This window comes from Oryzias latipes, chromosome 19, assembly GCF_002234675.1.
Source record: "Oryzias latipes chromosome 19, ASM223467v1".
NCBI classification, from domain to species: Eukaryota; Metazoa; Chordata; class Actinopteri; order Beloniformes; family Adrianichthyidae; genus Oryzias; species Oryzias latipes.
This window is the reverse complement of record NC_019877.2, coordinates 7,702,650-7,719,232: the sequence shown is the minus strand read 5'-3', so window position 1 is coordinate 7,719,232 and position 16,583 is coordinate 7,702,650. Positions and strand designations below refer to the sequence as shown.

The 16,583-nt window shown below is 36.3% G+C and overlaps 2 protein-coding genes across 5 annotated transcripts; both read right to left on the bottom strand.

Moving 5' to 3' along the window:
• Nucleotides 1–2,746: 2,746 nt before the first annotated feature.
• On the bottom strand, nucleotides 2,747–8,086 carry nif3l1 (NGG1 interacting factor 3 like 1). Of its 4 annotated transcripts, XM_020712176.2 has the most exons (8): nucleotides 7,979–8,085; nucleotides 7,046–7,130; nucleotides 6,525–6,963; nucleotides 6,272–6,428; nucleotides 4,843–4,966; nucleotides 4,590–4,728; nucleotides 3,085–3,168; nucleotides 2,747–3,009 (listed from the first exon to the last, which is right to left on the bottom strand). In XM_020712176.2, the coding sequence occupies exons 3-8, from the start codon at nucleotides 6,877–6,879 to the stop codon at nucleotides 2,825–2,827; spliced, it is 1,044 nt and encodes a 347-aa protein (XP_020567835.1). In that variant the 5' UTR covers nucleotides 6,880–6,963; nucleotides 7,046–7,130; nucleotides 7,979–8,085; the 3' UTR covers nucleotides 2,747–2,824. The 4 variants fall into 4 exon arrangements, 3 of the variants coding, with proteins under 3 accessions (XP_020567835.1, XP_011486347.1, XP_020567834.1); XM_011488045.3 differs by having other exon boundaries at nucleotides 6,525–7,130; XM_020712175.2 differs by lacking the exon at nucleotides 7,046–7,130 and having other exon boundaries at nucleotides 7,979–8,062.
• Nucleotides 8,087–11,351: 3,265 nt separating this feature from the next.
• Nucleotides 11,352–13,523, bottom strand: cabp5 (calcium binding protein 5). Its single transcript, XM_004080308.3, has 7 exons — nucleotides 13,301–13,523; nucleotides 13,131–13,180; nucleotides 12,496–12,526; nucleotides 12,249–12,392; nucleotides 12,037–12,146; nucleotides 11,789–11,936; nucleotides 11,352–11,696 (listed from the first exon to the last, which is right to left on the bottom strand). Exons 2-7 carry the CDS (start codon nucleotides 13,176–13,178, stop codon nucleotides 11,668–11,670), a joined length of 510 nt encoding a protein of 169 aa, XP_004080356.1. The 5' UTR covers nucleotides 13,179–13,180; nucleotides 13,301–13,523; the 3' UTR covers nucleotides 11,352–11,667.
• Between the last annotated feature and the right edge of the window lie 3,060 nt (nucleotides 13,524–16,583).

Here is a 16,583-nt window from a genome sequence, read left to right as displayed (position 1 = left end):
GGGTACAGAAATTGAAAATCTTTGCATTTGCTGTGAATAATGAGAGTTTTCAGCAACACAAACAACTTTGCACATCCACAACTACACACTCCTGTGTTTATTCCACTCTAGGTAAATACATTGACATAAACAGCAAAAATAGAACAGATGCAGATGCATGTTTTGACTTCTTAGTTTAACTTACAGCAAGTCTTCTGTTGTCTAATTTACAAAGGGTATAAGCACACATTTTGTAACTTAAATATAAAAACTGTCACCTCCTTCAACACCGTGACTACCGTTGACTTGATATGTTCTGTGGTGATCCTCTGTTAATTGTGTTCTAAATACACTTCTTTCATAACATGGTAACGTTTTCTTTTACTTTAGTAAAAGAAAAGCTTTTATGGATCAATAGTCATCTTGGCACTAGTGCACCACTTCATGCTCAATCTACATACAGACCCTTTCCAAAGAAATCATGAAAAAGTGGATTCATTTCCATAATTTCCAATCAAAAAAGGACATTTTAATATAATACAGATTCAGGTCCCACTGTTTTAATTGATTTTAAGTATCTGCTTGTTTTTGCATAAATTGGGCTTATAAGTGGCTTGACCTGAGGAACGCAACAGTTGTAGCCCATCTTCCAAATCTATTATAGTCAAAACCATGTTACCTACTTAAAGAAAGAGTTAAGTGTTACAAGAAGTCCGATTTATCGTACATAAATTCATAATCCCTTTTCGTTTTACTAAATCTGGTACCGATGCAAAGTACCGCCAATCTCCTCCCTGTTCTAAAAAAAAAACCAGATATAGTGTTCAGACTTGTAAATCCTCTGAAGACTAAAAAGAAAAGGATGGAAAGTTTCCTCACTTCAACTAATAACTCATTTTTTTTACGTGTTTCTTCTCCTTTGTCTGTTTTAAATCCATTTCCTACCCGTCTTTGCTGCTCAACGTTTTGAATGCAATTTTCTTTTCCAGCAAGTGATTTGATGATTACTCTGTATTGTGTTAAAACCAGCTGAATATAACAGGATTTCCTGTAGACAGGAAAACCAACCGGCGGGGCCTGAACCTGCCCACTTCCACCTGAAAAGTGACAGCTGGAGTCACTTTACATGAGCGAGGAATCTCCGTTGTTTTAGTTGCTGTTTTCCTTCTCCATTTGCCCCGATGATGTTGGGGATAAAAGCAAGTGAGAAGTGAGGGGAAGTGGAGGTGCGAACATCATGCGGGGAGAAAAGCTCATTATCTGGATGGGGGCAGCGAGGTGTGTGACGTCTACTAATGTTTTTACGAACAGACAGGTGCGTCTCAGACACTGCATCCACAGGACTCTGAAATTGCCAGAGTGGGGGGGGTAGGTCATGAAGTTAGGGGCACATTAAGTTTTACCACCGGCCCGCTCTTCAACATCTATGTGCTAAATAGCAGGGATGTTCACAGATGTTAGCCCAGCGAGGCTTAAAGGTCATTTTATTAGGATTTGTGATACAATTAGGGCGACCAGCTGTTCCTGACATCCAGTGTGGTCTTGGAGGGACTCCTCTGCACTACTACATTTGTATCTGTCTAAATCTTAATGGTCTGGAGCCTTTTTTTAATCCATTTTTACATCTTTCCAATTTGCTCTAATGATTTATTCTTAAAACTGTTTTTATCACATTGCTTCTTGTTTTTTTTTTTTGTTTTTTTTACAAATATATTTAAAAATGAAATTATACATTTTTTCCACATTAAATCTGACATTTTTACAAACCCAGTAGTACTTTAGTCTTTTTTTTTTACTGCAAATATCTCATGACTGAAAGGGTAAAGACGATTAAAAAAAATGTATAAATCCAAAAAAAGCAAAGTCACAACAATGTGAAAACTAACTCACAAAAACTTCCCTGAACTATTTAAAATGATACAAGAAGGATCCCAATTATGTGTCATCCTGCTTGTTGTGTTTGTTTTAGACCAAATCAAAGCAGTAAATCAAAAAGATTTACTGCAAACTGTTTCCTGACTGTAGCTCATCTGAGTAGAACTGGTTCTTTCATGCCAACTTTGTGCAACTTAATTTTGTGTATCTTAACTTCTCTACCCACTAGACCCACTAGACAGTGCGCTGAACCTTTTTTCTTCAATGATTTGTGAAGCTCACTGGTGTCCATGGATTACATGAAATCTTTCCACCTTTGTCATGGTAGGGAGAACACGTCAATGTAAGAGTGGGGTCATCTAAGATAGCACAAGGGTTCCATTGATTATTTGAAAATTGCAAAACTGCTTTTCAGCATTTCCCACATCCCTCTTGTCTCCTATTTGTTTGAGCTGTATCTCGCTTTTTCATGAAATCCTCACAGGCGGGTAGCAAAAAGTGCAGCTGAATTCCTGCTGTGCTTCTGCAAAACAGGATGAGCTTTTTCCATCATTTCCATGATGGAACGGGCTTAATCTAATCGCGATTCCTGTTTTTTTTTTTTTTTTTTAATAAACTGTACTTCATGTTACTACTTTATTTCAGGAAGCACATACATGTCGATCCATAAATTAATTTCAGGCCACGCCAAAAGGCTCAGGCCTCGGTGGGATTAAAACACAATATGTGTGACTTGTGTACAGACGGCATGCATTTATTTCCATGAGATTAAATCCTTCACCTTCAGCGCTCACTTCATCCCATGAAAATCTACTCCAAATCACCAGGAACCATTTTTATTAAAGTTCAACCAGACAAATCTTTAATATGTCTCCAAAAAAAATCACTTTGATCATGTTTTTCTGACAGTGCCTTTATTAATAGAAAAGGTGTTTTAAAACATTTTTACATTTCATTTAGAGAAAACCTATCAGACCACCTCCAGGGGGTCTCTGTCCACTTTTGACACCACAACAGCTACACTTTCAGGAAGACGCACAGCCAGCCTCTCTCTGAACACGGCCAGGAATCCGCGCTCGCTGTTGCTGTGGTCACTGAGGAGGACGCCGGTTCCCTGCGCTGCTGCGTCCAACACTTCATGATGGGACATCTCCCCTGAAAGGTAAACATGATTGAATGAGGACGGTATATTAAAAAGCCAAAATGATCTTTTTTGTTTTTGGAGTTCACCTGTGATATAGAGGTCTGCCTTAACTCCATTCAGCACTGAGGCTCCAGAACCAGCACACGCCGCCACGGTGCGCACGGACGACTCTGAGACACACAGCAACAAAATATTCAGTCTTACTTTAGGGGCATCGCATCCCCAAATCAACAGACAAACTTACCAGTTTCTTGCAAATTTGAAATTAGTTTATATATAAAAAAAATTGATTAGAAGGCAAAAAACATGAAGCAATTTAAAGCATTTTTTTTATACTATTGACGCAGGAAAACTGGTCCAAGATTCAAAATTCACGGTTCATACATTTTGAAAGATGTTAGCAGCAATTCATCACTAATGTATGTTAGTGGTTAGTGATTGCGAGCTGAACTGAAAGCAAAAATAAAAGATTTTAAGTTTTAACAGAAACAAATTGAGCTCTGGGAGTTCATCTTTATACATTTCAAATTCAAATTTGATTCCCCGTCCCCTCTCCTCGTTTGACGAGTCGTAATCCATCATTTCTGGGAAACAATATTTCAAAACAGAAAAAAAAAATGTTTAAAAAAGATGAAATAAAGGTTTACCGAATAAATTGTTTACAAAAGCAAATATTCACACAAATTCAAGCAAACTAAAGGGGAAGCAGTCTTTAAGGAGCTGCTCCACCTGACTGGCAGGCAGCTGAAACAACAGAAAGGATCACAACATCTCTTTAACAAAGACCCTCAATGGAGAAGCGTGAAAAAAAGGCGTCGGTCGTTTCCTGTCAGCTGCTTTAAGGACTTTCAAGAGCAAAAACAAAGAAAACATTGAGGTCATAAAATAAAAGAAAACATCAAGGGAGACATAAAAGCATCGGGACAAGAAAAACGGCATAAAACAACCAAAGAAAGACAAAGAAACTAATGAAAACATGAATTTGCATTTGAGATTTAGTTGAAAAATACAGCATGTTTAAACTTTATTAATCTCCCAAAGAAGAAATTCAGGAGAAATTTATAATATGGGAATAACAGGAAAAAAAATCTTTTTCGTAGAATTCCGTCTACCCAAAAATGTGAGGTTTTTACAAAGTTTTTTCATGATTATGAATTCGCCGTTATCTGATCTATAGGTTAAACTACTATTTTTTTAAATATATTTTATTTAATATTGTTTAAATATTTAATATTGATATTTTATAAAGTTTTTGCAAAGACACCTGAGTTAACCACAACAGCTATTTTTCACTTACATATGCATGAACAAAATATGTGATAAAATCTGTGAATAAATTATATACATTTATGCTAAAATACATCACAGTAATAAAAAAACAAAGGACATAAACCAGTGTTTGTGAATCCTTTAATAAACAATAGCTAAATAGCATGTTATGGGTCTATTTGTCATTTCTATATTTATCTTTTTCTTTAAAAAAAATAAACATAAAAACATGGGGAAAGGTTTTTTGTGTATTTGTGTATTTGGTGCTGTGCAAAAATCTGCGCTAACAGTGTTGGGAGTCCTTAAATCCATGTTTGTTTACCTAACGTTTGCCCCCATCCCAGGGCTAATCGCAGATGACTCAACACCAGGTGGGACTTCATCCTCTGGACGGCTTCAGCCACAGTCACTGGCTGCTCCAAAACGCTGAGTCGGCCTTGGCCGTGGCCCGGCAGAGGCGGCTGCAAGTGTGAAGCAGGTACAGAGCTGCCAGGTTACCGGGGCATCACAAAAGGACACTGTTATTGGAGTCTTAAAAAGTACTGACTTGGTCTTTTTTTGTGTTTCTGCTGTACCTTCTCTAACTTCAGGATGCTGAGGGACTGACTGGAGCAGCTGTGCTGCAGCAGAGTTTGAACGCTGGGAGTCAGTGCTGAGTCGCTGCATAATACGCTGGCGTGGATCCCACTGCTGTCTGCTCTGGTTTGAGAGAAGTAATAACCGAGACAAACAACTTATTAACATCTGATGATGCTAGTATTATTTTCACATTAGTATAAAAACAACCCGGCATAATCAGAGCGAATCCACCATCAAACCAATTTTTTTTTTTTAGTACAGCCATAGCTCATTTCTACGACGGAGTATTAGGGCCACCAAAAAAAAAAAATTAGAGCCACCAAAAAAAAAAAAAAAAGTAAAATTACGAGATTTTATCTCGTAAATTTAGGAGATAAAAACTCGTAAATTTAGGAGATAATAACTCGTAAATTTAGGAGAAAAAAATTCGTAATTTTAGGAGATTACAGTGGAAGTGAACATGCAGAGCAGCAGGTGAACGCCGTGCAGCCGCAGAGAAGACCGACTAAACTTTGTTGAACAGGTGAGCTGTATGTTTATTGATAACGTTCCAAATGTCTGGAAAGTCATTTGTTCGATTAACGATTCATTAAAGTTGTATTTATTGATGGTTGGTTTGCAGGATCTCTGCAGCCCGACGAAGCCGTTGTCGGTGTCCCTGCAGCTGTTCGCTTGAATCCTTTCTTCCTCCACCAAAGACAAGACTCTACGTCTGTGTGACGCTTCCGTCACACAAAAGGAGGAGCACTTTTTTTTTTTGGCATTTTCAACGTTCCAAAGCTAATATAAAACACTATTTTCATTCCTCTTTATTGTTTTATGCTGAAACGGGACATTTCATCTGCAGGAGGGGGCGTTTGTAAGACTGTTTACTTCCGCATTGGTGTTGGGATGACAGGTTCATGACGTAATGAGACAAATGAACTTCAGGATATGTGAATGGAAAGGAAAATAAAGGCTGCAGCGGTCCTCTACACCCAAACGTGTCTCTGAGCTCCTTATTTTACCTATGAAACTCCGCTTTACTGACACTGAACCCCGGAAAGACTACTACACGGAAACTAATCTGATTTTGAGTCGCCAAAAGGTTCAGAATCTCTTTGTTTTAAACCTATAATAATCCGGAAATGAAGCTTCACAAAAGGCTCCACATACTTCATCTTCAAGCTAGGTTCCGATAAACGGACAACTTCGGTGTTTTTTCCTTAATCTACGACTTTTTTCTCGTAAATTTATGAGATTTTAAGTCGTAAATTTATGAGATAAAAAGTCGTAAATTTACGAGTTTTTATCTCCTAAATTTACGAGATAAAATCTCGTAATTTTACTTTTTTTTTTTTTTTGGTGGCTCTAATTTTTTTTTTTTTGTGGCCCTAATACTCCGTCGTACATTTCTGAATATATTCCCCAAAAATCTCAAACAACCTGGTTCCTGTAGAGATTAAGGATGTTCCTCCATCACAGGCCTTAAGCTCCTTCATCACTGTGTTTAGTTCCTCTGTGCTTCTCACTGTGAACTCGAGTTTATGACAGTGGGAGGCGTTACCAAGAGCCTGACTCAGCACAGACACTTGGCCGCTGCCTGAAATTCAAAGAACAACCCAGAAAAAAGCAGATTACAGGTTCACATGCAGCCACAGCAAGCCTAATGCAATTTCCTGCCAGAAGAGCTCCTTACCAAGGCCTGCAACCAGCCAGTCATTTACCCCTCCTTTAACACTGTCCCATGAAGTGTGAGGGGAGAAGACCGCAATCCCAGCCTCTACCGCCCGGATGGCCAATCGCTGCTTCCAATCTTTCTGGTTCAGTCGCTTAACAGGACGGAACAACGGCGGGTGATAGGAAATAATGAGGTCACAGCTCAAAGCCTCTGCTTCCGCCATGACTGCATCTGTGAGGTCGTTGGTCAGCAGGATGGTTTTGACCGGCCGAGGTTTGCTAGGCTCGACCAGCAAGCCGACGTTATCCCATGACTCAGCAAGAGACAGAGGAGCGAGCTGCTCCAGAACCTGCAAAGTTTCCTTTAACTCCATGGGGCCAGTAAAGTGGGAGCAGTGAGGAGGCTGGAAGGCGGAGGAGAAAGGAGGATGCAGAAAGGATGAGCTGTTGATGATTCGCTGTTGAGGAGACGAGGAGACAGAGGGAAGAGAAAATGATGCTGCTGAGGCAGAGAAGTGGAGTTCACTTTTAGGCTTGAACCTTTTACACATCCAAGTTCTTCTATGTACAAGTGATGCAAAGATCAGAAAGAGATTCCTGCATCCAGTCAACATGAGTGGACCATCTGCATAAAACAAAAAAGAACACAAAAGTGGGCACTGGGTGCTATTTTTTCCCTTTCGAAAACATATCATTAAAATTCAAGTTCCCCAATTACAAAAACGAACAATCACTGCTAACTTTAAATACATTTTTCTCAAATATCTTCAGGTTTCATGTATTTAGTTATTATAATATCACCTATAATAGCCCTTAAATGCCTTCAAAGAAGAGGCTGTAATATACTTATTTATTCCTAAAAGCAACAGCTTTTTTTGCTCGGTCGAGCCGAGCAAACTTTCATTCGTTTTTATGCATATATACTTTGCTCCAAAAATTTAAGTCTGCATATAAGACTTTTTTAAAGGCCATATTTACCCTCTGAAGAAAAACTTAATGTGACTTTATTTCCAGTTTTTTTTCCTGACCACAATATTAATTTTTTAAGATATTTCATTGGAGATTTTGGACTACTTCACCACGTAAAGTCGTGGAAGATTATAAAACTAGGTCTGATCCACCAATTTTGCTGAATTTAAGTAAAAGCAAATTTGGATAATTATTCTAATCCATCTAATCCATCAAATAATAATTAATGATTTTGATAGAAACATAATATACACACACGTATGTTTAAATAAAAAGATCTACTACCTGCACACGATTTTTATATGACCAACACAAGCACAACAATGAGTGACACACATGCGGCTAAGCACAACTACCTACCCCTAGCTAAGCTAGCAGATTAGCTGCGCTACTAGTGTCTTGTAAATGTTGATAGAAAATCACCCATTTTATCAAAATTCAGTGTTGCTATGATGAGGTAAAAGCCGTTTCAGAGCATTGGCAAATGTAACGATCTTGTCATACGTTCAGGAAGATATCAGAAACTTTGTGAGCTAGCATGAACCTCTGCGACTGTCAGTCAGAACTTTCTGCACAACCCTATAAATGTCCCTTTCGAGCTTCCGTTGTGTATATCGACAAAAAACGGGACATAAATAAATAGGCGTGGCTTCTGTCACATTATATTACGATACAATGTTTTAAAGATACATTATAATGCCAACATTATGACATTTTATTTTATTTTATTTAACTTTAAATTTTGAGCATTTATTTTGTTTAGGATATTAGTTAAGATTCATTGTCTAATTTTGAAAAAGTTCTCGGAAGGAAAAGTCGCTTTTAAAAGATTTGATTATAAATATGGTGAAATCTTTGGTTAATTTTGTGGCAACTGACTCTTATAAGGTTACCTCAGTTTTAGCATAGTTCCTTTAATGTCATGCAGAAAATCATTTCTGGAATTTTTCCAAACAAGTTGAATTCTTTTAACCACATTTTTAAGCTATGCTCCTTTCACAGGAAAAATAAAGTTCTTTAAGCATTTATTAATTTTCCTGTCCTTATGTTCAAAAAATTTGTTCACAAATACGTTACCAAAAAAAACCTTTTTGACCTGCAAATATTTACAGAGCTGTAAGCACAACGTTGAAACTATTGGTCAGTAGGCTAAAAGTGCAGAAGCTGCCTTACTCTGTCAGTGAGTAGTTCTTTATTAGTGATAAAAACAGTTTAATTCTCTTTAGACTGAAATTCTCTGACTGTGGACATTGCATTCTAAAAATGAAAGCTTATTTGAACAAACAGCTACTGACAATATGTCAGAGACGTTAAATGGAAACCAAGAGGGCATTAGCTTTAAAAGGTGCGTTTAATCAGCCATCCTAATAAATCCTTTTGGTGTTGCATAATAGAGCTCAAATGTAATGTTATGAAACAAAATTACTGATTACTGTCAACAGGAAAAGGCTAGATGACTCTGATAAGCTGTATTAATTCGAGTGGGCAGGTGGTCCAGAAGATACCCAGGGATCCACTTGCCTTTTCTCAGAAAGATTACCGACCACATAGTAACACGCAGATGAAATCTGTCTGCAGCTGGTGGTCGTGAAGGGGTTAAACATGCATTTTTGGCACGACAGCAAGCTTCTGGACAGAATGGCTTCTTTTGGATTAAGTCAGAGAGTGACCAAGAGAGAGATATTGGGGATTAATGCATTAAAGGTCGATGCTAGATGTTAGGAAGGGGGATCAGGGAAGGATCAGCGCAAAGGCCAGCCAGAGTGTATTACATCATCTGAGTCTTCCTTTGGCCTCATCTTTCTGTCCGTGCATGACATCTATCAGAATAACAAGGTCCTGCTCTTCCAGCAATCACACAATTTACATTGTCAGGACAGTAAAAGCATTGAAAAATCTGAGGTGTTGAGTTTTTGGAACAGAAACAAAGACTTAAAAAACACTTGAAACAAAAAAGTATGCTGTTATTTGGAGTTACCGTATACATTGCTTTGTTCTCAGTTGTTTGGTTTAGCATATTGGCTTTTTTTAATTGGCGCTATAAGCCTCTGTTGCCCCATCTGGCTGTCTGAGCCCCTTTTTCCATACAACATCTGTCTGTGCGCTGTGTCCAGAGTGCACAGTGTTCCTGTCCGCACTCCAAAAGTCTAAGTAGGCCTTTCATTTCCGCTGACTTTTAATCCATTTGGCACCATAGAAATAACAACAACAAAAAAAAACTCAGGGTAAAAGAGTTTAACAATTTCTGTGGATGTATTTTACTTATTTTATTGTCTCTAAATCAAAAGCTCTGTAGCTTTTTGTGGATAAATCTGTTATGTAAAATTCTCCTTCTTAGTATTTTGAGTTCTTTGTTCTATTTTCGTTCCTTTCTCCAAATGACCTTCAAAAAACAAGCTTATTCAGTCGACATTTGGCTTACAGAGGAGCATCTCTAATGTCCTTTGGTTTACAAATCCCTTCAGTGGGACATTATCCTTAGTAAAATCTATCAATTTATGGAACAAGCTTTGACTTCTCTTGATTACTTTGGGCTGAATGTGAAGACCTGGTTCACTAAAGGTATACTATTAATACGTAACACAGCAGAAAACTGTATTTATTCTTCTTCTTTTCCTTTCTTCTCTTCCCTGCAGGAGTCGTCACAGCAAATCCGCTTCCTCCATCTAACCCTGTCTTCTGGATCCTCTACTCTCTTCCTGTTGTCATTCACTGTGGCCTTCTCCACACCTCTTGCCTGGCAGCTCACGACTCAGCATCCTTTTACTAATATATTTACTGACTCTCATGAGACAGTGATTATGTTGGTAGAAGGATGCTGATGGATGCAGTATTTGCATTTATTGGTTATATATCACCTCTTTTTATGCTTTGTTTTTCTCATTAGATGTAGTTCCAACTTGACTTGTATTAGTCAAAAACCTTTGGAAGAAGTATAAAACCATGCATATAAAACTATCACGCTCACTTTTACAGCTACTTTTTTGTGATTCATGTATTTTCCTTTGAAATAAATTTAAAAAAGAGATACACAAACAGCACCACAAAGCACAGATTGATGACAGAAAAACTTTTTTTATTATTATTATTTAAAATGTACCATGAAGTTAAAAAAGAGTTATTTTTTTAATGAACAACTTGAATAGTTTTTTATTCAAATGTTTTTCGCATAGTTCGTACAGAAGCACAAGTGAGGTATCTTACCCCACTTTGATAGCTGTTGAGACCATAAGACCAAAGTAAATCCTAAAGGTTTATGTTTTATTGAAGCTGCATAACAGTTTGAAGCATCCTTTGCTCTAATATTCGTTTCATAACTGCAAAAGCTTTAATTCTCTGGCAGGCCCGGACTGGAGGCCGGCCAGTTTGGCAACCCGACACGTTATGTCAAATCCATCCTGCGATATCTCCAAAATGTATTTAAATACAACCTATGTATATATAATGTTTAAATTATCCACGTCATGTTGATTTTTAGTGCATGTGCCCATGACTCACACGCACAGGAGTTTTTTTTTTTTTATACAAAACGCACATGATTATGTTTATTTTACACCCTTCCTTTAGAGACTTAAATTTGAAAACTGTTTTTCCAATTTCCCAATTGACTCCTCTGCACTTTGATGAAATAAGTCTCTTAATTTACGGTAATTAAATTAAAAAATTAATTAAAAAACTAATTAAATTAGTCCAAATGTATTTTATGTGTGGAAATCCCCTTAAAATGAGTGTCAAACACAACAATACATTTACAATTTAAATAAGTATTTATTTGTTTCAATCTCATTTCCAGTCTGGATTTTAAACTTTGTGTTCAAAGTATCTTTTTATGTTGTTTTTTTTAACAGACATGTAAAAATGAATATGAAAACACATATTTCATCAGTAAATGTTTATTTCAGAAAAACATAATTCCAATAAACCAGTTTAAAAAGCTCTCTCTATGTACAGTACAAACAAAACCATTTAGTTTGTGTGTTGATACATTATTAGCCTCTTATCTTCACAAAATAATCGAATCTTTTATTACCTTTACAATCTTTAGGAACTTTCAAAGTTGATTATATTACTTGACTTTTACTAGTTTGCTTTTCTTTTAAATAAGTTATTGAGTCAAAGGTACTAAAAGGAGCATTTGATATGATTTTAAAGGTGCAAATAAGCATTCTTGAAAGGTGCTGTTTCCGCGTCCATCACTGACGAGACATCATTCGGACAAATTCTGAAAGGAAGAAGGAAAAGTGCATCACTTGTAGCTTTTTCTTTTGAAAACTGCTGAGATATGAGAACATTAAAACAGATTCCTGTTTGTACCTTCAAAGTCTACAGTTCCGTCTCCATTGTCATCGGCTTCTTTCACAATGGCGTCGATCTCTCTGCGGCTCATGTGCTCTCCCATCAGCTTGTTCATGGCTGCTCGCAGCTCTTCCGTTGTGATTTCCCCATCTCCATCCATGTCAAACTAAAAAAAAAAAATAGATAAAAAAACTGTGACTCAGACTTTCTTATCACTTAAGCAAACAGGAAGTGTGATTCAGTTGAGAAAAAGTCTTTTCTGTCACCTCTTTGAAGGCATCTTTGAGCTCCTTCACGCCAATCATCCCAGCTGTTTCCGCCAGGAGCTTTGGGGCCATCAGTTCCACAAAGTCCTCAAAGTCAACTCTGCCACCAACTAATGTTAGGCAAAGACATGAATCACATTTTGAGCTGACTGTTTTCACTACAACATGTTTACATCCCTCACATGGATACTAGAATATATACAAGAACTCACGGTTCATGTTGATGTTCTGGCTCAGTTCGATCAGCTCCATCTCCGTGGGCATGTAACCCATGGTCCTCATCAGATTCCCCAGATCCTTGCAGGTGATCAGCCCATCCTTGTCTTTGTCAAACTCATTGAAAGCGTCCCGCAGCTCTGCAAAAAGCACGCACAAACACAGACGGGACCTCACAAAACGCACAAGGTGGAAAACTCCTGCAACTCCTCCAGGTCAGCAAAAGAAGGGCAGAGAACCTACCATCAATCTCATCGTCAGCCAACTCTCTGGACTGGAGAAAGAAAAAGAGAATTATTTAGAATAGAATAGAATAGAATAGAATAGAATAGAATAGAATAGAATAGAATAGAATAGAATAGAATAGAATAGAATAGAATAGAATAGAATAGAACTTCATTGATCCCACAAAGGGGAGAGTACCGTTGTTATCATAGCTCTACTAAAAACAGCAGATAGATGATAAATAACATTTAAAATACACTAAAAATACATTTAAAAAATAACAACAATAATTATAGTCCAAGAACATTTTTTTTAGTTTTAACAGAATTGTTTGGGGGGGGGGGGGGGGGAATTGACAACAAAGACAGGCTTTATGCCCCAAAACAGATAAATACCAGATATTTAAAAGCCAAATAATTGAATAAAAGGTTTGCAAGAACCACTTTTGAACCGACTTTGTAATGCATAAAAGTTTAAACCCAAATTTCAGTAATTTTTGAGAAAAAAATTAACTAGAAGATGCTCTAACTGATTGTATGATTTTACACTGGAGAAACAACTTTTTTTCCCCCTCTATTTTACAATCCAATCCCTTCTTCAAGGCTGATTTTAAACATTAGAGGAAAAGTCGTTACTGTTTTTATTATACTCACAATGTTTTTCCCTCCTCGCAAGAAAATGCACGCTGCACCGAAACTCATTTCTGGAAGGAAACATGAAGTTGGCATATAATTCACAACCTCAGATAAAACATTTTCAATGTGACTTTTATTAAATCTATGGAAAATTCAAAGTGCAGAAGTGAAGATATAACTTTTTGCACCTTCTTCTGGTGATTTCTCCTCATCAGTCAAGAGCGTCACACGTGAACCCTGCAGTTCAGATTCAGCAGCTGACTCCTGCGGCTGGGAAAGTCCTCCTTTGTCCTTCTGTTTCTTGCTCTTCCTCTTAGAATCAGAGCCGCCTCTCTTCAGCCAAGACAGCTTGGCCTCTTAAAGTGCAGAGACTCAGACTGTCCTGCCCGCTGCGATGCTCAGAGATGGTATGAGGTGGGGTGTAGCAGCATCCAGGGTTGTATGCCAATGAGGGGAGGAGTCAGTGGTGTGACGAGGGGGGACAGAAGGATCATGGATGAGCTACAGACGTGATGCCTGATTTCCAGCTGTGTGGTGACATCATTTTAAAAACTATACTGCTACCTTGACTCACATCCAACAGAGATTGCATCAGAAGGCTATTAGCTAATAGGCTTGGATGGACATGGGTCTCTTGTTTACTCTGAATTCAAGCCTGTTTGTTTCTCCGAAATGTCATCCAGTAATCCTTTGTAACCCATCTTATTTCCAGTTTTTATTTTTATTTTGAAAATTAAAGTTCTCAAAAGAAATGACAAATATTATCCATAAAACCACTATTATTTTGAGATAAAAATAATCAGGATTTTTTTTTACATTTTTTCCTCATCTATGTATATATTTTAAATTTAATACATGTAAAAATAAATGCATATTTTTTTCTATAAATGTAATATTTTTATGATTTTTTAAATATACTTTAATATATATTTCAAAATATATTAAAATGCATTTTCATCTGTCATCTTTTAAATATATTTTATGAATCAGTTTGCCTATCTTTAGAATTTTGTATAAGAATTCATATTTGTATCGACTTTGTCGACTTTGTTGTTTACTTGTCTTTTTCTTGTTTTTGTAAGTTTTGTCTCGTTCTTGTCTTATTCTGTTATTTTACATTTGTTTCACTAGTCCAAAATAAAAAAGACTACTACTTGTTCGCTGTGGCGACCCCTGATGGGAAAAGCCAAAAGAGAAACAACTACTACTACTACTTTGTTGTGCTCCAGGTTGTGAAAGTTAGCCTTTTTGTTTTTACCAATTCCAGCTTCCGTTGGTTGCCACACTGATACAAGTCTGCTTGCTTATTTACTTATCAAGTCCAGTTAAATTAAAATACTACTATAGTTATAAAAGGTCAATGTTAATTATAATTGAAGCATTTATTATATAAAAACACAAAGTGATTATTAATGCATTTTATTTAAGTCGGAGTCCATTTTTTTCTGTAACCTATTCTATCCTTTTGTTGGGTTAAAAAGTATTCCCTGTCCTTTTTGGGTGTACTTTCTCAAAAAAATACATTTAAAAAAATAAGGAGAAAAATATTTAACCCTATTGTCATCAGACAACTAAAATGGGTTAAATTTACATTAAAATATTACAACGTATACTGTGAAAACACAGCAATAGAAAGTGACAAATATTACAGCCAAAAATTATTTGGGTGACAAATATTGTTATTTCCTTTCTGTGACCTCATAAACCTCATAAACGTCATTTTTATTTTAAAATAATGCACTTGAAAGTGTACATTTCTGTAATAAGTATAATAGACGCAACGTTTTCCACTGACCTTTTATCAGTTAAGCATACGGACCTGCATTAAAATCAGTTAAATTGAAAAAACCTTCTAGTGTGACAATAAAACAACAAAGGCTTATGTGGATCCTCTTCTTGTCAAAGATGTTCCTACAAAACAGATTTTGAGCAGATTAAAGGGTCACAGGTCATGCCAGCTGTCATTTATTTGTGCTTTCAGCTTTGCACAACAATAAATGAAAAAAAAAGTTAGCTTTCATTTTTCAGACAGCCAAAATGTTTATGTTGACTCGACCCAGCAGGTCTTAATGGGGTTGATGTCATCTGCTCTGAACCTTTTCCCCTTGGTCTGCTATTCTGTTATGTAAATTCATCTGAAATCTGTTTGCATAAGAAGCTTAATATGCAGTGGCACGCAACCGGATCTGATAACGATTTTTTATCTTTTCTTTTCTCCCCCAGTTGCAGTGGGCCAGTCGGAAAGATTAGGCAAAGTCGAAATCCCAACTGTGAATGGAATGGAGGTATTTAGGTGACAAGTGTCACTGGAAACTTACAAATAGGCCGGGGAGGGGATTGGTGCTGAACGCTGCAACAATATTATGGTTCTGTACATAAAACCAATTATGTTAAGTGTTGCAAGGTGGTGAAAAACACGTTAGTTTGACACATTTGACACAAATAGGTGCATGTAGATACATTCAAAACAAATATTGAAATTTTTTAAAACAGTTTTAAACGCAAAAATACATATTATTAACTTGGAGGAATTATTGAAAATTTCCTCTAGGTTGCCAATGAAGGAAAACTAGGATAAGCATGGTGAAAACTTGAAAACTCAATTGAAACTGAGAACTGACAGCAAAAAGGGAGAAAACACAAAAAAAAGTTGAAAATACAAAAAAAATATATTTCCCATTTGGTAACAGTTTTAGGTTTTAATTTCTCTTTGTATTCAAGTTTACAATATTATGTTTTTATCAAATGTACAATTTTATCTTCAATTTTTCAATAATTCCTTCAAGTTAACAATGTGTACTGTTTTCAAATTTTCTTTTTTTTTTCCAAAATTTAAAATCTGGTTTTTCCTTTTTTTCTGATCCTAATTTGACCCCATAGATTACACAAAAAAATTATGCAAGAAAAGGCTGAGTCAAACAGGAACTGTGTGGATGGAGGTGACGTTTTTCTGCAGCCAAAATTGATCAAATCATTTTAAAAACACAATTGAAATCTCTCAATTAATAGAACTGCAACACTGATTCAAATAGTCCATTTATGTAATTCATTCTTACCATTTTTCTCCTAACTTAATCTGTAAAAGAATTAAACAAAAATCCGTTTATTTTGGAAATAAAAATATTCAGTAATAATAATTTGTAATCTCAGCCTCTACTCTTAAAAGGGTTCACATCTTCAATGATTTTCTCTTTTACCAATTATGTGAGTTGGTAGTTTGAATAAATGTTCTGTATTTCATCAGGAAAAAAACAACCATCAGACTTTGTATATCACATATATACTATATGTACATATTATAATTTATACCAATAAACCCTGTACAACATACTTTTACAGTGTTTTTGACATTTTTAAACGAGTTTGATTCATCTGTGATTTTTTTCCTACATTGCCTAGAATTGATGCTTGAAATAAACAAATAAAAAAAATCAATTTATGTCCGTGTTTATTGTTTTTTATTCAAATGTT

Coding starts and splice junctions, on each gene's coding strand:
- nif3l1 (XM_011488045.3), bottom strand. CDS start 7,119: ATGTTGACTGGATGCAGGAATCTCTTTCTGATCTTTGCATCACTTGTA. Junction 6,429..6,524: donor CTGGCTGGTTGCAGGCCTTG/GTAAGGAGCTCT, acceptor TTTGAATTTCAG/GCAGCGGCCAAGTGTCTGTG. Junction 3,169..4,589: donor GGGATGGGGGCAAACGTTAG/GTAAACAAACAT, acceptor TGTGTGTCTCAG/AGTCGTCCGTGCGCACCGTG.
- cabp5 (XM_004080308.3), bottom strand. CDS start 13,178: ATGAGTTTCGGTGCAGCGTGCATTTTCTTGCGAGGAGGGAAAAACATT. Junction 12,393..12,495: donor GGCTGACGATGAGATTGATG/GTAGGTTCTCTG, acceptor TGCTTTTTGCAG/AGCTGCGGGACGCTTTCAAT. Junction 12,147..12,248: donor CCAGAACATCAACATGAACC/GTGAGTTCTTGT, acceptor GCCTAACATTAG/TTGGTGGCAGAGTTGACTTT.